The sequence below is a fragment of the Podarcis filfolensis genome (assembly GCF_964270895.1).
Source record: "Podarcis filfolensis genome assembly, chromosome: 5".
In the NCBI taxonomy this organism is placed as follows: domain Eukaryota; kingdom Metazoa; phylum Chordata; class Lepidosauria; order Squamata; family Lacertidae; genus Podarcis; species Podarcis filfolensis.
In genome coordinates this window covers 73,680,301-73,705,516 of record NC_139608.1, presented here as the reverse complement: position 1 = coordinate 73,705,516, position 25,216 = coordinate 73,680,301, and the positions used below count along the sequence as shown (strand labels likewise).

Sequence of the window (25,216 nt, the reverse complement as noted above, 5' to 3'; positions counted from 1 at the left end):
TCAAAGTCAAACCGTAAGGCCAGGTTCCTGTCTCTGAAGATGATCCAGGGTTAGAATCCTAAGGTTAGCGTTGAAATCACAGTCTGGTGGAGTTCCCGAAACAGTCAAGAGCGGGTACATCAATGGTCAAAGCTGAGCAGACACAAGAGTCTCTCCCTTCTCTTTTTATTCCTCCCAATCTTATTTGATGCACCTTAGCGTGCTCCAGCTGTGTCTCTCCCCTTAATGAAGCATGTGATTACCTGCGGTGAGCTTAATCAAGCTAGTAAGCTGGGCTGTGTTCTCTTGCCTGCTTCAAGTCTCCTAAAGTGCACTTCCTGCTGTTCACAATTGCTCATTGCTTTTTGTGTTCGTGGAGAAGGGGGCATCTCCAGTTTTGGTGATGTGTCCACTTTCTCTGGCTCCCGCAAACATCCTCTGATGCCCATTGAGTACCTCCTAAGTCCCCAGCCTCCTCTTCCCCATCCTCAGCTTGTCATGGTGTGTACCAATTATAGCTGCACCCCTTGCTGGGATCCTCTTCCTTGGTGTCCTGCTAGTTCATAACATCAAGACTGTCAGATGGTTGGATTTTTATTTATTTATTTGTAAAGAAGATCTATTGCGTCTAAAGTTACAATATTCTGTTCTGAAAGAAGTTCATAAGGAGCATCATAAGAAACCTGATTCATTTGATTGTGCTTTCTGAATTAGCTTTGACAAAACACAATTAACTAGAAACTAAATTGACTGGCTCGCCAAAAGCGTAACAGGAGGAGAGAGTATGGCCTAGCAGGTTATTGGGTCATTTCCCAATTCCTCATCTTATACTCCTGTACAGACTTCATAGAATTATTTTCTGCAATGGCCTGCAGCCTAAATGTGGGATTACAATAATCCAACAATAATTAAGAGGGTGGTTGTGAGTGCAACCATGATTTCCACTTCTGGAATTTTGCAAGATTCCCTTTTCCAATTATTCCAAATTGGAACACCACATCAAAGCAACAGTATGTCAAGCTTATACTTCCCATAATTATAAAATGACCTTCTATGTCTCTTCCTCCTGTCCTTTAAGTAATAGGAAACGGCAAAATTGATTTCTAAGAGGTGTTGTACATTCTGATACTGGAAGTCAACCTACCTTTACATATGATTGTGGCTGACCAACTTTTTAAGCAGCAATATTTAAGTCACTTAACAGGGAGAAAACCTAATTTTATTTAATGGGCCTTTCTTCCAAATAAAAGCAGTGTAGGACTGCACTGTTAAGAGAGAAAGAAGCCTGTGTGTAGCTTGGCCCCCTCTCTGCATTGTTCCAACTGATTTTAATTTTCTATTCTTACACTGTTGCAAACCAGCAGCCTTTAGCCTTTTCAGATCTGGGACCCAAATTTAACTCAAACATGCATTTAGCTATCATTTCTTAATTGACAACAGCAGCACTGCAACCGTAGAAATACATTTTTTAAAATGTATTTATACGGTGGTAGTGCTCCTGCTGTGACCTAAGCTGCAATTAGGCTGTGGCCTGCTTTTAGGTACCAATCCACCAGTTGAAGATCAGTGTTCTGACCCACCTTGGAATGGAAACGAAATCCAATTAAAAAAATAATTCAGCAGCAAAGCACGTCACCCTCACAACATAAGTCATTTTGACCAGGTTTGTGCTTCTCTGTTACCCATCTAAATTAATAGCCACATGAAAGGTAGTTTAACTCCTTACTTTTACTGGCATCACAATCTGGTTAGTATTTCTATATACAAAATCTCACGGAAGAAACCCTGAAACTGGTTCACACTAGTTTTTGTTGATACGTCCCATGCCCTCCAGCTGTACAAGAGGCAACATGAACAAGTACACACACACTTTCATCTTACTGGACATTTCCCAGGCTATATTTTTAAGCCAGAGGCACAGATAAACATCAGCTAATTTGGCTGAGATGGGTGCAGATTCTCAGATACAACTGCTTTCGAGTCTTCAGCGCAGCACAGGACTGCCCCAGGTTTCAAGAGGCCCTGGTCAAGGTGCCCTCCTCTCTCAATTTATTTTTTAATAAATGATTTTTATTGGTTTTACATATAATCACATTTCATAACATCGTACCCTCTTATTTTGTCTCTTTGGCTAAACGAGCCTAACGACTTTTCTCCCTCCCATTTGATGGTTTACAAAATTAAACTTTACATCTTTACATTCTGCTTTGTTTCCTATCCTTGTTGTATCATTACCTAAAATATTATATTACTCAACCTGAATAGGCAGCAATTTCATCTTACAAATCTTCAGAGAACCCTGCTAATGCTGTTAATTGCATATAAATTTGTTCTAGTCCTTTGGGAATGCTTGGTCTTGCTGGCTCCGGATTCTTCCTGTCAGTTTCGCCAGTTCTGCAAGCCCATCAGCTTCATCTGCCACTCTTCTTTTGTTGGTAACTCCTGTTGTTTCCATCTTTGGCCTAACAAAATTCTTGCCACAGTTGTTGCATATAAGAACAATTTTTTATCTTGCCTCCCCACTATACCCAATAAAAAATGCTTCTGGTTTTTAAGCAAAAGTGTTTTTAGACATTTTCTTTTAACTCATTATATATCATTTTCCAGAAAGCTTTTACCTCTTTACATGTCCACCACATATGGTAAAAAGTACCTTCCTTTTCCTTACATTTCCAAAAAAATTGTTCTATACATTTTGGCCAGTTTAACCGGTGTTAAATACCACCTATAGGTGCCCTCCTATCACTCCACAAAAATATTTACTGGGCCGCAAAGGAGAAAATGTCGGCAGTCTCTGGTGCTGAGCAGGAGCTCAGCCTCCTGTTGCAACCATCTTGATTTTTCTGGAATGCCTCTGGGGAAATATGGGGAGAGCAGCATTACGAGGTAATGAAGATGGGGATTGGCTATGTCATAGTGCTGGGCTCTAAAATATGTATTCCTTCGCCCTCAAGAAAGGGAAGCTGGCTACAGCCACAGTAGGCTCTCTGAGGACCACAGACCCTGGGATTTGCCAGGAGCGGACACCAGACTTTATCACGGGCATGGGAATGCTGTCACGCCACCAGTGCCATGGCCAATAAATTGAAGCCAGGAATGGGTTATTCAGATAAGGTGTGGCTCAGAAGGTACAGACTCCTCTTGAGCAATCCTTTTTAGCCTCTCAATCTCTCTGTGAGGTAGGTTAGGCTGAGAGTGTGTGACTGGCCTAAGATCACCCAGTGAGCCTCATGGCGCATGGGGATTCAAACAGCACGGGCAGATCCATTAGGGGTCAGTTAGGATATGTGTGTGTGCCTTGCTTTGTGTGAGAGTGCGCCACAGATTATTGGCAGACAAAACTGTCACTTGAAAGTTGGACTATAAAAAATTTGCAGACATGCAATTTCCAATGGCAGGTGCTTTTTTTGTTCTTTTTTTAAAAAAACAATCCTCCATGTTATTTGCAGTCTGAAATGGTAGAAACCCAAAAACTCTGTTCCATGTGATTTAAGTGTATAAGCAACAAAAAATATGCATCTGGCTGAAGTCCAAATTCACAGCACAAGGGGAAGTTTTCTTCAACAGTTTTAAAATCCTTATTTACACTCCAGGAATTAAGCATTAAACTAGTCTGTGATTTAGAAAAAAACAAAAACAGCCCCCTCCCCCCGAATACCAGGAAATAATCCTAGTGAATTACTTAATAGGTTGAGGAATTTGACTTGATACTTTAATATGTTGTCATGGCTTCTGCTTGTTTTGGAAGGAAGCAAACAGAATTATACATTCATTTAAATAAAGCTGGTATGACAGCTACAGCTCATTAAAGTCTGCTAAAACTGTCTCTGTTTAAACAGAAAGAAATGTATCCTCTTACATTAGGCTGAGATATGTTGCGTTAAGGCTACTGGCAAAAGGAACTGGCAATAAAGATGTGTGAATCTTTCATTTAAGGGTAAAGGGCTTAGCTGTACTTTTACCTGTATGCCATGCAGTGCTTTGCAGCTCCTTTAGAAGGCTGAGCGTGCAGGCACTTGTAGCCGAGTTGCTCCCATGATGTGTCCCCACTTTTATATAAGACTATAAATTCCATCTCTGACAAACAGCCAACAAGGAACTGCCTTGCAGGAGACGACCAGTGCACATCTAGTTCCGCATTCCGTTCCCAAGGGTCCAAGAGAGGTGCCTGCTCCAGTATGCTGCCACAACTGTTTCGTCACCTCTTCTTGCATGTCTACAAGCGTGCAAGGCTGACCAATAGCGAGTGCAGCCCTTGGAATAAAATGGCTAACCAGCTTCACTTTTAAGAATACTGATCTACCTCACAGTCCTGTCTATGAAGCTTCCTGACCACTAACAGAATAACGAACACCAAGTATTCTTGCTACTAGCGAAAGGTATGTTGAGATTTCAAGCACAGGAATGGAAGGTTGGGATTCACTCCAGCTCTTCTAGATGCCTCACAGCACTGCAAATAATCTCCATGTTTGCCCCAGCCCCCTTCTGCTGCCTCCAGTGCAATGGCTACTCTTTGCACAGAACAGGGATGGGGAACCTATGGTCCTCCAGATGTTGGAGTACAACTCCCATCATTCCTGCTCACTGGGACTGATGGGATCAAGAGTCCAGCATCTGGAGGACCATATGATGATGATGCTCACTGCCCCCTAGTGACCCAAGCCATTGAGAACTGAGCAGCATCCCTTCAAACTACTACTACTACTTCTTCTTCTTCTTCTTCTTCTTCTTCTTCTTCTTCTTCTTCTTCTTCTGTGTCGCTTTTCATTCTAGGAACTCAATTTTACATATACAGATTAACAGCTAGGCCGTTAACAATCTAGCATACCACCCTCATTCCAAACTCTGTGCAAGGGAGGAATACAAACAATATACAGGGGATACAAAAATAACCACTAAGCCCTACACAATCAGCTATGTTTTACCTTCTTGAGAATGGTAAAAAAATGTTCAGGGAGTGTTTTTCTCACTTGAAATGTGTTTTAGAAACAGTATCCAATCACTTCTAGTAGCAACGCTGGGAAAGAAAATGAGGTTCCACAGATTACATCTTAATCCACATAGCTGTTTCCATAAAATGTCAAGCAAACTACCATAACAATGCATTTTGGATTATCTGCCTCTCAGCTCTGCTCATGCTATGCAAACAAGTCTGCTGGTGAGATAACCAGATGACATTCACTGTAGCAGCACTTTTCTTCTTCTTAAAAGTAAGGGTGGCTGGTTAGTCTAGCAAGTTGAAACAGGAAATTAGAACAAGTGAAGAAGTGTCTACAGCACAGAGTGACTGCTACATCAGAGAGGAAACTGAGCAGCAGCTGATAGCTGTGGCTTTGCAACTCTGAGAAAGGTAGTGTGGTGATGTCAGAAGTATAAGGAGTCAACAAAAATTCAACAAGATGCCTTGTTCTAGTTTGTAAGACAAGAAAAAAGAATCCCTTGATAGAATGGGAGTCCTAGTCTGAATGAGCTTCTCTAGCCTATAGATGACTGTATAAAAGTTGAGGTACAAATTCTTAGCTGCACAAATCTGCCAATACTTATTTGAATAAGAATGCATATCACTCTATCTTTTACTTGGTTTTCAGCTAATGAGTATCAGAAGACAAATGGGGGAGAATTCATCACAGCACACATAATTGATGCTCAAACTGGAATACAGGACTTCAGTTTTAGACAGCTTTCCCAAATTCAAGTTAAATTGCACTGTTTTGGCTTTTAAGCACCACAACAGAACCTCAACCGTTGTCCATCTATGTTCTACTGTTGCTTTCTAAGTTACAACCAACATAACATCATTTGTCGAAACACACACAAAACAAAACTACACAAGGAGAAAATGTTGGAGCAGAATTAGATGTTAAGCAGCCTGCGATAGACACAAGTTATTACTTTTAAGGAATAAATGCATTTTCTATTTGTTATATGGATAATCAAAAGCAATAATGGTGACTAACATGGACAATTTCTAGTCAGGTGAAATGTCACCTTTGACTACCCACCCAGGATGTGGAACACATTTCAAGTTGCACTCCAAGATCCCGGGTAAAGGAGAACCCCTTTTGACTGTGGCTTGTACCTGTGCCAAAATACCACTTAATCAAGGTTGAACAGTGAGGGGAGAATTTCATGGAATTGGTTAGAGTTGCACTTCTATGGCTCATTTGCCAATTCTGGTTCACAAGGAACCAGGCTTCCACCTGACTCTATGGGTGCTCAAGAGAAGCAACCAAAACAGAGAGAGCTGGTTCACATGGCGTGGTAAGCCAAATCTTGATTTGGGGAGACCACATAAATTTGCGGGCTCCTGGAGAGGTGCTTTCAGCTGCTTTCCTCCTCCCTAGTCCTTTCCCCCGTTAAGCTGTGGGAAGCTAACCCAAGGTTTGGTGCAGCAGGTCATCCAAACTGGGATCTGTGGTCAAGCTCCCTCCTCACCACAAGCTGCAGCCAAGCGTTTTTCAACACCACGTGGTTATTTTTGGATTCATATTTTGTGCCGTCGAAATGGCCTGATCTGTGGTTTGATGGTGGCTTAAGGGGAATTCCATGTAAGAGCTGTGCAAATTCAGGCTTGATTTTTGTTGTTGTTGCTTTTTAAAAAATTAATCCCCATTATGTAAAAGCTGTTGAGCAGGAGCACCAAAAAAAAAAAAGCACCTGCGTAAGTAGATAGGTGCCCTATCGAGGGGGAAAAAGTGACACTTTGTTACACTGCAAAGTGAAACCAAACAATTTATTTGTGCTAAATGAATGGAAAGAATGTATTTCAGAATACATTTCTTTATACATTGTACCGGCTTATGCTGCTAAATATGCATTTGCTATTGTCATCTAACTTTTCTCTGCAATCTGTTCCTTTTCTACCAAGCAATACAACATTTTCGGCTGTTACACCTATATGCTGCTATAATGTGCACCTTCAATCATATTTTCTTCTGATTTTTCTTTGAATGCTTAAAATATTGGTTCAAACATTCAGGAGGGGGGTGTCACACAATATATTTTAAACAAGGGAAGGGGGGGAAATCAGCCTTTTTAATACAAATTGCTTTTCTAAAGCAGAAATTGGAGAGCACACTTTAATCAGCCACAAGGATCTTGTTGGCAGAACCACACTTACAGAAGATCATTGTGATGAAAACAACAGTACGGACAGTTTTACAGGTCAACATGAATGAGAAATGAAACAATCAACTTTTAAGGTCCATGGATCAATACATTCTATATACTCTGACAAGTCAGGCTTCCCACATTGTACTTCAGACTGTACCACACACTGGAGAAAAGGTATGGATTTGTCAATGTATGTTTGCTGCTGTATCAGAAAATTAAGGGATAAAATTAAAAAAAAAGTGAGTTTGGGCATTAAGGTGTCAGACTGTCACTTTTGCACTAAAAGCTGTATCTTTTTATTACTGAACTGTAGTGCTGATTTACTTTATATGCTTGAAACACACTATAATATTTAGGAGTTCGTAACATACAGCTCGTGCCTGTAATTTTATATGCAAGTTGTCATGAAAAAATATAAAAAGCTGTCCCTTTTATTTTACAAACCTAGAAGCCTGGGGTGAAAGAAAAAAAATATATATTTAAGCTTTGGGAGCTCAGCAAAGCAATGCCATAATACCAAACAAAGTAGCAAATGTTCCAGCCAGAGGATGGACAGACATGTAAGTTCAAGTAAAACACTGATGGAATTTTTATTTTATTTTAAATTTAGTGTTGCAGATCCACAACACTGGCTGCGTTTTACGGCAACTTCAAATATAGCACACTTCCTACGTGGAAAGCACATCCATGTTAAAAAAAAAACAACCCACCATGAAAACCACCACATGTATTCATGTGATTATCTACATGCAGGTTTCATGTTTCCCCCACCCCCTTGGCACAGAAGGGATTTCCATGTAGGAGATGTGCTAACATTTGAACCTTGGACAAACTTGTACAACACAATTAAACAGTGAAGCCTCAAAAACTTCAGTGCAAATAAGTCAAATCCAAATATACCATTGTAAGCCTTTGGCTTGTAGTAAACTGCTCTGTGTTATGAGTCCAACTCGGAATACAGATTTGCTGAGCACATGCACTAAGGCTGAGAAGAAGGATGCATTGAATGTTGAAAAGTGGCTGGCGACTGGACTGCAGGCTGCACAGGGGGTGGCGGAGGTGGAGGGGCAGGCTGCAGTGGGGTCTGTGTATTGGGAGAAGGAGGAGGAGTGGGACGCTTGAATTTGTCAGGGCTGTTGCTTCTTCGGGGTGATGGTCTCTGTGAAAGAAAACAACAGAGCCAAAGTTTTGACTAGCATAGACTCATGTTACAAGACAGGGGCACTCTTGCCTTTTGACACACTTAAACTCAAAATCATTCCTCGTGGGGAAATTCAAACAGGGGAAAAGCTAACTTATGGGTCTCAAGCTGGCCTTTTGTACATAGCCCTCTGTCCTCTTAGCAGGATACTGCTGTCGTATAACGTGCCCCAATGTTAACTGTATTTTTGTTTTAATGTTAAAGAGAAACTGTTACAGATATAAGCAATCAGAGGTCAAGGACTCCAAGGCTTCCCATCATAGCTCCTGACCTCACTCCATCCAATACTTGGACCACTTTTCCTTCAGATGATACTCAGGGAAAGGGCTGTTTCAAAACCTGCCCCTCAAGACTGATCAGCAACAGAGGCTCTATCAAGGAGTCTCCCCTTATACCCGTCACTGCTCTCAATTCTCACAAAGCCTTTATTACTGTTTGCATTCGGTGAAAGGCCTATGGAGCCCTTTACCAGAGTTTTGTGCAGGAGTGAGTCAACAGGTACAGTTACTGCTGCTACCCTTCTCCCCTTGTGGCTGAGCAGTGAATCATCATTATCATCATCGCTCCACAATTGCATTGTGGAGGGCTGGGCTAGATGACCCTTGGGGTCCCTCCCAACTCTATAATACTATGAGTCTACGAAATGTTTCCTAGGAAAACTGAGGAAACAGAATGGAACTAAGAATGGAATCAAAAGCTTGAAAACTATTGTCCCAAATGGAAAGAACTGCAAGGGATGGACGATTTGCTTGTCGAGGAACCCAATACGAAGTGGGGGTCCCAGGTTTTTATTAGAAGAAAGACTGAGCATTGGTGGGCCTTGCAGACTCAGAGCCAATAAGTAAGTATGTTGGGCTCTGAGGCAGCTCTGAGGCTGCCTGGCTTTTCAGACCAGAATACACTCAGACAGCTGGCGGTCTTAACAAAGAGGTCTAATCTTTCTAGTCTATTTGGCAGGAAATGGGTGAAAGTACACAATGACTGAATGACTTGTAGGATATCTACAAGAACACCTAATCCTGGAAAAATATGGGATGATTCATCTGTCAAGGTGGTGAAAGATGTGAAAAGCAGCATTCTCTCTTGGGGAGCAGGAATGGCTTTCATCGTATCACTGCTCTGATCCTCAATGTAGCCAAGCTTCTTTCTTCCACCACTTTCATTTCTAACACTTGCTGCTCCTGGTACTAGTTCTCCTCTTCTTTAAAAAAAACTTTTTATTTAAGTAGAAAGCAGTTAATAAGCTGAACGTTATAGGAAACCATAGCAGCTGAACTGGCGCATGAAAGGCACTGATGGAGGGAGGGAGGTCATCCTGCCCCCAAATCTGAGCCACGCTATCTTGCAGCAACACAGCCATCTATAGGTCACAGTCATTACTGATTTTGGAAGTGAGGGAGGAAGGCATGCACTAGTCTTTATACTGGAGCAAAAATCTAAATGTTTTATCTAGTGCAAAAAGGGACGCATGGAATGAATGGTGGTCTGGTTGAAGACACTTAAATGGAACCAGCATAGAATGTATATTCCCCCTCCCCCCCAAAAATGTGCAAGAGATATGAAGTTCGGTTCTTAAATACTCACTGTAATACCATGGGATGGTCCCATATGCTGCACATGAAGGCCTGGGTTGTTATAATAAGACACGCCGGCTCTGGTGTGTGGAGTTGGGGGAGTAAAGCCAACTGTGTGACTTGCATACGAGAGACCTAAAATAATGAAAGCGGGACGGTGTAGGTTTACAAATGCTAATGTGCTCAGATACCAAGACACCCAGCACCTTAAAAAAAAGAAAGCAACAGGCATTATCTCCTAACCTGAGCAAACTGCCTTTGAACACCTGTTTGCACAATTATTATGCTTAGTGGAATTGACAAAGCAAGATATGACTGAGTTATTTTCATTTCTAGCCTGCCCCATTCCAAGCACTTAGCACCATATTTGTCACACAGTTGGGTCCTGCACATCTGCTTCTCACCACCAACAGCTGGGCTTCCTAAGCTACACTGAAGGGTTATTTAAAACGAAGAAAAAAGGACAAAACTTACAAACAAATTTAGTAAAAAAGTATGCATTCCAATACGTCCATGCATTAAAAATGCTTCAATCCCATTTACTGGCTAATTACACACAAAAGCTCTGACAGAATTCAGGACACATCACAAGTTTCCGCTGAATGCTTTTGTAAAAAGAAAGATTAGATAAATATAAATATTATCACAATACATTTAAAAATAAAGAAGAAAGCGGTGCATATATTTACCAGGTGATATAGGTCTGCTAGAACTTGGTGAAGGTGTATATGGAATTGGACTGGACACAGTGCGTGGTCTTAATCCTTGTGCAGACATCTCATTAAAATATCTATTTTAAGAGATAAACACGGATGAGTTTCCTCTTTCCAAGAACTATTGCTTAAGTTTTATTTTTAGGTTCCCCTCCAGCATATGTCCTGTGTACCATGAGACAAATACTGGAAGATACTAGAGCAGCATCAGTAGTTAGCAAGGCTGCAATGTTTAGTTAAATCATTGGTGAACTAACGTGATCTGAACGCAGGAGTATACTCCCTTCCTATGGTTTCCAGCAACTGGAAATTTTTATTATCTCTGACCGCGGAGCATAGCCATTGGGGCTAGTAGCCATGGATAGCCTTATCCTAAATGAGTTTCTCTAATCCTCTTCTAAATAAAGCCGTCTAGGTTGGTGACCAACTAGTTTTAAAAGGTTTTTAAAGTAGTCATTTATTTTACAAAAGTACCGACGCAAGAACTAATGGTGGCAAGCACCATTCCCTTCAATGACAAAGCAAGGAAAGCTCTACCGCAGTGTGCTTATGTGTGTTTGCTTTCTTTCCGAGAAATTGTTCATAAGCAAATTTATGCGTATCAGTTGAAGCCAGTGCAGTGACCAAATGCAGAAGGGACTTGGATTTATCTGACCGGGTGCCAGCCATAACAGATCTAGTGTGTGCTCCTTCCTTTCGGCAGTCCTCAACACAGACTAGCTTAATTCACAAATGACCTGGTTGCCAGGAGGTGCACCATGAAGTCACTACTCAAAAGTAACTGAGAAGAGTGGTCAGTTTTTAGAAGCTCAAATCTTGTTATGCTCTGGCCTGAATGGCTCGACTGTTACTTTGATTTTATATATATCATTTGCTAAGTTATCCCTAAACTGGACAGCTGCCCAAAACATCAGACTTGTGTCACAACGCTCCCCCCTACAGCTAATTACAACTTACCTTGTCTCCCAGTATCATTATGCTGTGTCTCTTTCCTCCCCAGCTCCACCAGGTCGGCTGACGTGGAGGGAAATGCACAGCGTAATAATATGGGACATAAGGGACAGTGTCCAATACATGATAGAGGGGGGAAACTTGACAAGGGATGTCATTTTTATGGCAGTACCATTTTTAGAAACCTGGTTTTTAGACTGCTTTTGATTTCTTACTGCAGCACCTAAATATACGGGCAACACAAACCTCTCATCATCCATTTCCAAACTCGATTCACTTTCTGACAGCTGTCTGCACAAGGCTTCTCTTCGCTCCATCTCTCTCTGTAATTTTCTTTGGAGCCTTAAGTTCTCTTCTCTCATGTGGCGTTCTTCCTCCAAATACTGTGCCATCTTCTCTGAATCTGAAGAATCAAAAATTTGATCAGCCTTTTTATTACTAAACTCACGTTTTGTTCTGGAGGCATAGTCAAATACAGGTTGATGCTTAGAGTTCAGATCTTGCCTTTTCCAAGTGATGAGAATGTGGATTGATTTGATCCAATCTGACCCCCATTTGACAAGTTCATACGTAGCAGAGATGCAGAGTTTATTGTAAAGGGAAAATGGAAGTTTTTGGTCTTTTTGGTCATGCAAGCTTATTTGCAAGCATTAAATGATGGGTTAGGTCAATGATAGGAACCTGTGGTCCTCCAGATGTTATGGACTACAACTCCCACCATCGCTGACCACGGGCCATACTAGCTAGGTCTAATGGGAGCTGGAATCCAACAACATCTGGAGGGCCACAGGCTTCCCATTCTGGGTTAAAATGGTAGTCTGAACTAGATCTGTTGCTCCATTTTCAAGCAGCAGTACAGAAAGACTCTCCACTTTGAAGAAGTGATGAAATTAGAACCAGGCATTCAGCCAGAAGCTTTAATTTTGGAGAGACTGCTGCCTGCTGGACAGCAGTGGTTTGCCATTACTACATTAATGAGAAAAACTGTTTGGATCGAGACGTCATTTAAAATGTATTACCCTTTTAAAAGGATAATTTAAAACCTTGAAACCCTTTCACACTTACAGAAATCCCCAAGCGCACAAGGCATGATTTATCTATTTGCATTTGTTGACTCCCTCTCCCATCTCCCTGGGATTTCACCCAATTTATTTTCACCAAAAGAGTAGACGGTTAGTAACTAAGTAGTTGATGGTTTGACCCCTCCTCCCTATACCAGAAATTTGGTTCGTTGCTAGTAATAGTGCCTAATATTTAAAATCATTAAATTATTAAAAAATAACTAGCAAGATGTTGTGGTGTGTTATAGAGACATGAAAGGGGGAAATCATCATTATCCTCACCAGCACATAAGCATCCCCCCAACCCCATAATTCTGGTTCACTGCTAACAATATTAGTGACGCTGCTGTGTCTTATGGGGAGGTAAGTGGGACCATCAGCATCCTGGATAGGCTAGGAAACTATCGTAATATCAGTTTATTATTATTATCCTGGATAGGCTGGGCTGTATCCAAAGTTGGTTGTCCTCAAAGTATACTCACTGAAAAAGAGGGGGGCTATTGGTTTTGTCTGTTTTTGTTCTTTTAAGTATTTTGTATTCTCATTTTTTATTTTTTTCTGTTGTGAACCGCCTTGGGATGTTTGGATGAAGGGCGGTATACAAATTTAATAAATAATAAACTAATAATAACTGTGCGAAAGGTTAGCTTCAAATACACTGAATGGCCCAAGGCCCACCCAGCAAGTTTCATGATGAAGCCTCTACTGTCCAGTACAATCCTAGGGGCATCTTTTATGGAAAGGCTGTGTATAAATGTTAAAAACCATGGTGACTATGCCCCACTGGCTCTGTTTGACTGCATAAATGGCCCCCATTGCATATTACCACCATGATGCGGAAACAAGATCAGAAGACCTGTGCCACATTGAGAGGAGGTATGGGGCAACAATGTTGTGGGGAGGAACCCCAGAGAAAAGGCTCCTGAGCCAGAAAGGAAATGCAAGAAGGCATTCAAGTAGAATTAAAAGTCCCAGCTGAAATTTGATGACAGAGATAAGAAGAGCCCTATTGGTCAGGTCAATGACAGTTTGTTCTTATAAATCCATTTTATTAAGAATTTTCAACATATGATAAATAAAAACACTAGTCAAAATAACAACATAAAAAGAAAAATAAACGAGGGAGAGGAAAGAGAAAAGGAAGAGAAATAAAATAATAAAATAAAGCACAAAATTGTGTATATATAGCCCTCCATGAGATCTTTAATTTTCAATCCACATACAAAGAAGTGAATTCTCACAGCTCTCACTTGGGAGAGCTTCCCTCTTCCTCAGTCTCACACCTTGAGAAAAGCCACTCAAGGCAAATCGTAGTTTGTTCTCATGGTGGCCCATCAACTGTCCACAAACAGGTCAAGGGTACAAGAGAACTCTCTCCTACGTCATTTGGACCATTCTGAAATTACAGCAGCTTCCAAAGACCTCCTGTACTTTTTGCAGCTCTTCTGTTAGTTAGGATCTTTTTATGATTGCTTTTGGTGGCATATGCAATGATAAATCAACCACATCCACGCACGCAGAGCTTCACTTGTTCATCAGGTCACTCAAGGACAAGAACGGAATGTTCAGAAGATGAAGAGCAAAACCAAGATCCACCCTCGTGGCAATAAATCAGGCCAGCATTTGCACACAGCTATTACTCAGAGCCCTTGTTCCCACTTTTAAGCACAGTAAAGTAAAGGCAATGCACAGAAGAGACCGACAAGTACAGAGAGATTAATGTCATCTCCTTTAAGGGATGAAGAATATTAATTTTCTCAACTTGCATACAAGGTCTCAGTATGCAACATACTTTCTCTTCCAAATGGTAAGAATATATTATTCAAAACATTATTCCCCAGAAAGCAAAGCTGAAAAAAATCCACTGCTATTCCAAAGTGCTTTATTAGATTTTAAATTAAAAATATGAGAGTAAGAATTAAAGGACAAAACAGGGGTATCACATTCATCAAGATGACTACACAGGCATCCAAGAGCGGTGAGAACTGGCAACTGTTTGCACAGTTCTTCCCCACTCCACCCAAAGGAAATAAGAACATTAAACTATTGTTCATATTAAATCTGAGATAAGGTCCTGGGCAGATTTTAGCCTCCGCCCCAATCCCATCTCTAAACACAATAAAACTGATATAAGCCTTCATTCGTGTACACTTAGTCTCTGTTCCCCTCACAAAATGCAGATGAGAAACCAAAATTGGGAGTAATAACAATAAAAACATTCTTCTGGGTATCAGATTCAGAGGGTGATATCCAACAAAGTCATACTTAGAGTTTATACTTTAAGTCCACTGATTTCAGTAGGTCTATTCCAACTATGACCAACAATGGATATCGCCCTTAAAAAAACAACCCCAAACCCACAGACACACACAGTTAAATCTCACTTTAAAAAACAGCTATTTGTTTAAATTCAGATATCGCAAGGATGAGGCCAATACAAAATAAAATTCAAGGCTCTGTCAAAAGCAATGAACTGCCTGTTGTTCTGGTGGGTGGGAATAGCAATTCTACACAATAGGTCACTTATTTATTGTTATTTATGGACTATTAGTCACCATGTGTGCACATGAAATGCACAAGACAGCGTTTCTCCATAAGATGTCCACACTTGTTCCTTGAAGGCTATGATGATGTAGAGCAAAAGGCATGTGGGTTGCATTACCAGAGATCTTAGATTACGCTCCTAGGCAGTTGCAGGACCCAAGGATGGCCCAAACAGCTTGCTGGCTGAAGGACAAAACTGGGCACACCCCATTCCACCTAATGACTCTGAACAGACTGGCAGCTGAAATTGTTTTAACTTTTTACACATGGAAATGTTTTTGTTTGTACAGTATATATAAAATAGTTTTAAGCTGTTTCCATTATTCCTCCCCCACCTTTTCATTATGAAATCCCTTTGAGCTATTTGATGGGAAGTGATTAATAAATGAAATCAAATAAATAACTCAAGAGGAAGCTGCTTTCTACCCCTCCCCCCAGCACTGAGGGTGCCTCACACTGCAAAATGGTAGGGCCGATTCTGGAAGAACCTAAGGGTGGTGTTCAACTAAAGTGCTTCTGCCAGCACACGAATTTCTGCTTGAACAATGGAATTTCTCCTTGTCACCAGAGGGTTGGGGAACCCCCAGAACAGATTTAGGGTGCAAATGGGGTGTATATTTCACTGGATACTGTCCAATATGTTTTCACTATAGCATAGCAATCAAACTAGCGGTCTACTGTATATTTACTGAAGGCAAAGCAAAGCAGTATGATTGCATTTTAGCAAAGATATTCAAATGTATAAGATCACATGTAACTTTGTAACAAAATTGTTTCAGTTCTGCCCAAAGGATCTGTCCAACTAAAATTTGTTCAGCTACCCAAGTAGAACAAAAGGAAATGGTTTAGCATACTACAAACGAATTACTGTATTTTTGACTTGGTCCTTGAGTTATTAATTTCAACTTGAAAAGGAGACAGTTCATGAAAAGCACACCTCAGCATTATGAGTAAGACCACACAGCCAAGGCAAACAGGACTTACGCTGTAACTGTGCAGCTCTGAGTTGTTTCTTTAACCTCTCTACTTCATTCTTTAGAAACCTGATATGCCGCATCATATTCTCTGGAGAGTCTATCTCCATTGATATGTCCCTTGGAGATGGAGGAGCAGAAACAGGCTGGTCTAATTTCTCCTGCAGAATTCTGAAATCAAGATAAATGAGATTTTATCTTCTGACATCAAACATGCCAACTGGTACATTCTGCTTCAATTCTTTGTAATATTACACCAACAGATAAACAGCAAGGTGGTTTGAAATTATCAGCATTCTTTCTGGTAAACTCATTTCCTGAAAAATTAACATGGTGTGTTGTTCACTGCATGGGCCACCGTGAACCATTGAGCTTCAACCAGGGATCATGGGAGTTGTCTAAAGCATTGAGGGAATGGGGAATTAATGACAAACCATGGTTTGCCAGCCCATACTTTTACCTAATGTGGAGTCTTTGCTTTGCCAATTCAACAAACTGCAAATACAGTATTAAAACTTCCTTACAGAAATGTAAGGAAACGAGCCATCACATTTTAGTATTCTTCCATTAACAGACAATAGAGAAGGCCACAGACAAATTCTACAGAATCTCTAATAGGTTTAAAGACTTCAGTATAGGTTAGTTTTAACAATGGTTTAAAAACCTGACTGAACTTTTATTCCCCTCTTTCTGGCTCTGTGCAAAAAGTAAAAATACCACTCAGCATTGATCCTATAAATGCAACAAAGCTGATGGGAGAAGAGTGAAGTTTTAATGATATATTTAAGATGTCAGGGTCCACATCGCTGCTACAACTGATGTAGTAGTCATCACTACCAAATTTTTTTCTAGCGTTTCAGAATGTTCAAGGTGCTTCTGATACTTAATCTAATTATTGTTATCACCATCATATTGCAGAATGGAGGTCTGTAGCTGAAAGACAAGGACGGCAAATGCCCAAGGCCACCTAGTTAGTACACGGCAGACACTAAATCTGAATAACGAATTTCCTGATACATGATGGATGGTAAATATATTGCAATTACCAGCCATACCTTCAGTCTTGTAGTCAATACTTGCTGAGGTGGTATCTTATGCCAAGTTACAAGCTTTGTTTTATTTATTTTATTTTTAAAAAACGCTTTCATACCTGATCAGAAATCTGTGGTAGGATTTAGGGGATTAGTTGAATTTCCTCCAATACATGTGACGGTAATTCAAATAATCAGATTACAACATGGCTAGATGAATACTTTATTTAAGTTACCACTTTGAAAACTATCGTTTTCATTCACCTAGTGTCTTCACGCACTCTTAATGGACAAGTCAACATTAATGTATTCAAAAAGTTGTTTTAAAGTCCCTTTTACATATCACTCATATGAAAAGCAATTTCTTGCTCATTTTGTATTTTAAGAAAAAATCCATCCATTAAATCAGATGGGTACAATTTGACTACACAGCTAGCACTGAGAACTCCATGCTTAAAAAACGACAACATTTGAAGCAAACTGGAGCAAAAGAACACATGACATGCTACATCACATAGCCAAGCCATAAAAAAGCCTTTTCAGCACAATGTGATCTGAAAGATCAAATAAACTGTCACAAGGCCAAGAGAGATCACACTCTAACCTCTTCATTAACTAGATTAACAACAGCACCATCACAAATATTCATAGCCTCAAAGACTTGACTAGTTCTGTGAAATCCCCCGAATGCTGTAAAACGTCAGTTCCTATGAAGATCCAGACTAGTCAAGATTGTTACATGAATATTAATGTTTTTGTTTTCAAGTGAGTTTCGTAACATTAAGCCGAAGTTCGTCACAGGACACAGAGGATGACTACCGGTGAATAAGCACCAACAAGCAATCCGCTCTGCTCCTTACTGCATGACTCAGCAACCTTCTCTACAGTCCTTCTCAAGCATTTGCCTGAACATGTGAACGTTAAAAGTTTGTTGAGGGGCAGACTGCGCAAGCAAGCCTCACTCCCAAGGTCCACAAGTATGGGGGCTGCAGAGGCTTCAAAGAGCACTTAGTTCAAACACACTTCGCGCTAAGGGCAGAGAGGAGGCCACACATCATTGGGAGCAGGCTTGTGTGCATAGTTCTACCCCTTACGTAATTTTAATTAACCCTGGTATGTTCAGACAGATGCCCGAAGAGGGTTCTTATCTTCAATAAAACACTATTTGCATCAATGCATGCAAAAAATGTAGCTTTCCTATTTTAATTACTATATTGCTACTTAAATAGCTTTCTTTTCTCTAAAAGGTATTGTGAGATATTCGAGTTTTATCACACAATTGGGGGAGGGGGAAGCTGCAGAAAGAAAGCCATGACAGACCGTTTTTCTGCCTCAAGTTTATCCATTCTCTTCCAGAGACGATTCACTAGTGCTTCTTGTTCTTGTTCTAGGGTGTTTTCAAGATCTATCTTCTCACGTCTTAGCTAGGAAAAAGAAATTGTGGATAAAAAGAGAGAGCTTGAAACTGCAGTTTTAGATGGCCTTTACTTACCCTTGTCATAAACCACATCTATTAAAAAATAATAACCCACCCACCTTAAAAAGGAAGCAGTCCTACACGATAGAAGAGTAACAGCCTAAATGTGAATGTAATTCCATTAAAACTACCATCTGAATGATTTTGTATTCTGATTTCCTAATGATTAACTGCTCTGGTACCATTCACTGCAGAAAATGAAAATTACAGAAAATGAACTGTACAGTGCTTTACACCAAGGGGTAGCCTAGTGACATACCTTTGAAATCTGAGGAAGAATATTCCATCATAAAAAAGCATCATTTCCAAGAAGCATTCTTGCTGGGAAAAGCGTGTCCCCATTGACCATGATGTACCTTTGTTCCCAGTGGTCAGTCTGTCACAAATTTCAAAGGGATTCTACAGGGCTGCTGAGGGCAACAAGCTGCCATTTGAAGTGGTGACAAAGCTTTTCCTTTATGTTAAAAAAATAGGAAAAGGCAGCCCCATGTCTCCACAACTTTAAAAGTAAGCCCACACCATCTGATTTCACCCACCCTCGAAAGCCGAAAACACTCTCCCCTCCCTTTGCAAGGCTGAATGGTCCCATACAAACTGTGAGATAAAGTCCATTGGGCTTGAGACTATAATGCCAAATACTTATTGAATCTTACTCCTAAATTGAAACAAAAACAAAATAGTAGTCTTGCTCTATTTTATCTATTTCATTTAGATCCCATCAAGGCTTTGTACACTGGGATCCCAGGAAATCTGCCATTCAACTAACCAGATCTAGACAGGCTTAGTTTTAGCAAGGCTGCTGTATCCCAGTAGTATTCAATGTTTTCAGATCTAGGACTTACATGTAACCCAAATTTGAACTTGGGGACAATTTCTTAATTTTTTACCATATATAGTATTGTGATCCATCATAGATCAAGCCATGACCCAGTAGTGCGTCCCAACGCACCAGTTGAAGACCAATGCTGTATCACATTACTTCCAATCACATCATGGGACTGTAGCTTTCACAGGTTACTGGCATTTAAAAAAAAAAAAACATATATGGAAACTTGTATTTCAGCTACACTGAATGTTCATGATAGAACCAGAACATAAACCAGCTCCATATTTTTACTACCAAGCACAAATCTTCCTCTAGTGTGAAAAGAATTTACTCCAAAGCCCACTAGCTCAACAGCCTCTTGAAGATCACTGGCAGGTAGGGCTCAAACCTCTGCTAGATGTTACGAGCGTTGCCAGACACCTCAAATAAGAACCAGTTTTTCACTCAAAGTGACTGCTGAAAAGCCTGCATCTGCTTGTCAAGTAGATGTCTAAAGATTTGCCAACTGTGCTGAGGGAAACAAAAACATGGTCATGAAACTGATGGCACACAGAAGGAGGGAAGGAAGGGACTGTAGTGATTGCCAGTGAACTATGAAGACACATCAAGGAGGACCCTTCTTTTCTGCAACAGTATATAGGTGCTCCCAGCTCTCCTTGCCAGGTGATTCCTGGGAAAAGGAAACACCCCAAAAGCAGGGTGCTTCAGCTTCTTGGGTCACAGTGCTGCCAAGGTGCAGATGCTGGGTCAACCTCTGACCCCTTCCTGCTCCATCCACACTAACAGCAGAAACCTTGGCTGGACACTTGCATGTGGGGATGGATCAGTATTGGTATCATGACAAGTGGTGTTCACCTTTTCCCCCTACACTGTGATCTACATAATCTACAACTGGGCAGGCGGTACGGAGACTGCAGCAGTCCTCTTCCATAATTCTGATCCAGGCAGCCCTTCACAACTACACTTTTGGAAGCCGCAAGTGCAAGCTACGTGCTTTAATGAATTGCACAGCTTGGTTTAGAAGCTGGGGGAACTAAGGTTGTGGGCTTGGAGAAGGACCACAGGTTATTGTCCACAGAGAGGAGCTATTTTAGATACCTGGCTCGAGTTCTGCACATCCATTGGGCATATCACGCACACTGATGGCTCTACAGCCAGGCTGAATGGTAGGAATGTAAATGCATAGCACACATTGTTCCCTTGTGCTACTGCAAAGGGATGCAGATTCCATTAGGGAGCATGCCACAGAGCACTCTTATAAAGCCTTTGGATTAATCCCAGAAATTAAATGGCAATGTTAGAACCTGCAGTATGTGGCTAATAGGCTTAATCAATTTTTTCCACATCTAAAGACAAATACTAACATACCTGACATTTGTTCAACTATGGCTGTCAGCGTTATAAATCTGTAGAGAATATTTTTGGAATGATCATGGCTCTCACTTCTATCAAAGGTTTCTATTTCCATGCGTGCTAATCCGGTTGTTGTTCATTTCCTACACCACAGGGGACCAGTCAAACTGCCGCAGCAGACTAGTCAATAAAAACAAAATATACCTGCACACTCCCTTTGTGCACAGAATTGCTACTTCAGCATGCCATGCTGGAAAGAATTTGGAAGGCAATGCATTTACAATTTCCACATAAGCAGCTTGTGTGTTGCTGTTTTCTAGATCAATGGAAGCTGTTCAGCACCTCAAAGTTATTTGAAAATTAACTCACAGAGTGTGGAACTGCAAGTCACATGATGTTCACTTTCACTGAATCCGACTTGTTGCATATGAACCAGAGATTGTGGTTTATAACTCTTGGCAAATCCACTTCCTAACCTCTGGTTTGAATTTGATTTGCTTTGAAACTAACCAGAAGTTGTTATAAGTCATGGTCTCTGGTTCCTGTGCAACAGTAAGTCAGGATTCTGTGAAAGTGAGAGTAAAGAATGTCACAGTCCTCCTCTTAAGTCGGCATGGGAAGAGGAGATAGAAGGGAGTGAAGTGAATGAGTCTGAGTTGTGTGTGGGGTTTGTTCCAGCTTTTGCATATAAGGATAACCATGGTTTAGCATTGCATGCTAACTGGGCCAATATGTATCATTTACCAGGAATCATTCTAGAATGTGAACCATTGGAACAAACCTCTCTTTGTTACAACTCCCAGCTACTAAAGTTCACATAAAATTAGTTCTCAGTGGAGAGTTGCTTTCGGTTTAAAAACAGAACACAACCTAAAAGAAGTCAGCAAAAAATATGCTAAATGCACCACACACAATGACCTTACTTTAAGGTTAAATGACAGAACCATTTTAAATTTAAAACAGAATGTGGTTGTCATCACATAAACAAGTTTTAGACTCTCGGTATGATTTCTTATACAGAAGTCTGTGTGTATTGCTATTATTCTACAGAAATCCTTTGCAATAGTGTTTGTTTTTGCTACATTTTAACCTGTTTTTTGGGTGAAATGGATACAAACTGGCTTACAACGCAAAGTTAACACAAGTTAACACACTTGTGTTAACGTCTCCTTCCCAATTTAAATTGCAGTTAAAATAAGGGAAAAAACACACAAAAACCATCACACATGACCAACTCCAGTAACGCTATATCTGTAATGGATATTGAAGACAACAAAAGGCAGGGTGGACAGGAAGATCTTAACTCATCCTAAAAACCTGCAGTAAACCAGCAAATCATTGGAAGATAAACAATTGCACTTGAATTAGGCAACAACTGCCATCTAGAGGCCATTTCTTTTACTTCAATTAACCTTGATGCAATAAGATGTATGAGATATTCTTCTTATTGTCCCTGTTTATTACTATTTGATGGGATGCAACACAAAAGTGTTTAATGCCCAACATTTTTACCAGAGCTCAGTCAGCCTCAAAGAATTCACAGGCACAAGTGCAATACAATATGGGTAGGGTTGCTATATTTCAAAAAGTAAAATTCCTGACACCCACAAAGTTGCTGAGCTTTTTTTGGGAACAAACCCATATTGTTGAGCTCCTCCCAAAATAGTGATTTTAAGCTTTTGGAGCTGTTTCTGCTGCTTTTTCCATCGTGTTGCCATACACCTGGCTTTTCCCTGACATTTTGCTGATTCGACAAAATCCCCCCCCCCGACGCTGTTTTTACACCCGAAAACCAGGACATCTCAGGAAATTTCCTGACATATGGCAAACCTAAATATAGGTAATATAGCGTTTACCTGCTCCAGAGTTAGCTGCTTTGAAATGGTATCATTTTCCAGTTTTTTAATTTTCTTCATCAATTTGTTCACTTGGAATTCCTGCTCCTGTTCTAAGTGCTGCTCGAGTTCAGCCTTTTCATGCTGTAGCTGTGATTGGAAGAGATATTGAAAGCCAAGACATAAGCATTTGAAGAGCTACAAAGCACTTATAAGCATCATTTAATTTATATGGCTTAAAAACAACAAGACTCTGAAATTGAATAAGAGACTGTTCCTAAAATGTGAAACATTAAGGATCTGTAAATTATGGTTAAGAAATAAAGCAAGTAACATTGCATTGCATTTTGAAAGGATAGCTTCATCATTATAATTAATAGGAAATTTCTGTTGGGGCTCCTAAGAATTGGGGTAAGTGACAAGGCACTAAATGTAGCAATGTATTTGTTGAAGGGATTGCTGAAGGGATAGCATAATGTTAGGAAAGCAACAATTAAAGCTGGTGTGCGACAGGAGGAAGGAGAGGGTAATGGAAGTGCGCTCAGCACCAGAATCTATTCCCCAGCACTCAATAGTTTATGAAGTCTCAAACGATCAGCTGAACTGGAACAGCTTCTACATAACGTTAAGGACACAAAAGAGCTAGCTAACTTTTTGCAGTCTGGGAAGAATGGGACAGACTTCAGCTCTCTTGTAACTCAACGACTTTTAAGAGCACAGAGAAACACCTAACCAATCCACTCTGACCTACTGAGTACCTAACCAAACAGGCAGGGGTCTATTAAAGTTTTGCTCTACATCATCAGTCTCCCTCTTAAAAGCTTTTCTTCTGACAAGTACAGTCTATTCCAAGATGTCTGCTAATAGGGTATTTCCCCCCTCACTGTGCTTCTGCAACACATTATCTATGGAACCAATTACTGTGCTACATAAACCTAATTGAACAAAGTGCCTTTACACGGCCAATAAATAAGTACACAGTATTACTAAAAGCAACATCCAGGCATTTTACAGCCCAGGCTAGCATAGTGTGTCATGACATGCTACTGTAAAAAATATGTTCTCGCTGGAGGTGGGTCTAAGTAAATGTTCCTCTTGCATGTGAAAGCATACTTTACTTTTAAATTAAGCTGTCAGGTTTGAAGAGTATTTAAAATCAATACCTTCCTACACTAAAACTAAAAAGCTGATACATCAGTGTGTTTCTTACAACAAAGCAAATCATGCTGATGTGGGGAATTCTTGCCAAGCTGCTAACAGGAGATCTATAGCTCTCACACTGGCTGTTAGCTTTTGTATTTACAGTGTGCTGAAAAAATCCTTCTGGAAGCTTTTTCCAGATGCCTCTTTGAATACACAAGTCTAAGTCCCTACACAGTGAAAGGCAAAAGTTTAACAATGCATGTGTGCAGGCGTTATGAGACAGCTGCTTTGTTAACTGTTTTTTGCAATGGAATGATGTAGTAGCAATCAGAGACATTGGAAATCTGCTTGAGTGATCATGCCATGAAAAGTAGGACACAAAGAGACCACCACCTTGAGAAAGATTTCGAAAATCTTCTGAGATGCTGTAAATTAAGCAAATTAATGCGAAAACGACACAATTTGCAGCACTTCAAAATGAGGGTTCTGTGTTTACAGGTTTAGGAATCCTGTAGCTTAGAATTCCAGAATTCCTCACAGCAATTTTCATAGTGGCAAAAGGGAGAAGGCCATCGGTCTCATGTCCCCAGGCAACTGATTTGCCATCTTGAGAACAAAATGCCTTGGAGCTGTTGATCTGATATAGCATGGCTGTTCTCATGCCTGGGAGGAAAGGAGTTTAATCTTTAATGTTTTAAAGCAAAAGCATTGAAGGAAATGGTACAAGAACACAACGTTCAGAACATGCAACATCCCTAGCTCACACGTATTCTCTTTCATGATAGAGTCAAAGATGGAACATGTGGGTCAGTTCAGATAAAACAATTCCAGCTTAAGCCATGGTTGATTTAGCTGAGAACAAGATTGTGCCCACGTGTTCATTTCACCTTTGCCGTCACATGCTGGCTTTAGAGACTGGTTTATGGTGATTTTAAACCAGGACTGGGAAACTTCAGGCTTGTGGGGGTTGGTGTATGTGGTTTTTGTGCCTCTATGTAGTCCTTGTCACCCCCTAAGCCATGTCCCTACCCAGGCCATATCCCTCACTGACCCTATTATTCCATACCCTCCTCAAGTTGCAAAGTTAAGTTGCTATCCTATGCACATTTATTCTCTGGTAAGCACTACTGAACTTGGTGAGACTTACTTCTGGCTAAACATGCACAACTAAGCTCATTTATTAGTTTATAGCCCAATCCTATGCATGCTTACCTAAGAGGTCTTTCTCAGTTACATATCATTTCCCATTTAAAGATTTCAAACTACAGTACTGGGTTTTAAAGATTTCAAACTACAGGGTTTTATTCAATGTTCTCTATTTCCATCATTACAAGGATTTCTCCTTGTGCAATGGAACAGTCTGCACCTTTCTCCCCCCCCCCACATGCCCCCTAAATATGTTCTGGATGTTCCTTCAACTCTCAGGAGCAGATCTGGTGAT

General features: G+C 40.5%; 1 protein-coding gene across 1 annotated transcript in view; it reads right to left on the bottom strand.

Annotated features, from left to right (window-relative positions):
• Positions 1–6,698: 6,698 nt before the first annotated feature.
• The window catches only part of CCDC6 (coiled-coil domain containing 6), a 35,019-nt gene continuing 16,501 nt past the window's right edge, over positions 6,699–25,216 (bottom strand). Inside the window, exons 3-9 of the mRNA XM_083614492.1 lie at positions 22,654–22,782; positions 18,462–18,565; positions 16,121–16,281; positions 11,778–11,934; positions 10,557–10,657; positions 9,878–10,002; positions 6,699–8,251 (exon numbers count right to left, since the gene is read on the bottom strand). Coding sequence (XP_083470618.1) covers positions 8,072–8,251; positions 9,878–10,002; positions 10,557–10,657; positions 11,778–11,934; positions 16,121–16,281; positions 18,462–18,565; positions 22,654–22,782 — 957 coding nt within the window. The 3' untranslated portion in view covers positions 6,699–8,071. The remainder of the gene's footprint in view (positions 8,252–9,877; positions 10,003–10,556; positions 10,658–11,777; positions 11,935–16,120; positions 16,282–18,461; positions 18,566–22,653; positions 22,783–25,216) is intronic.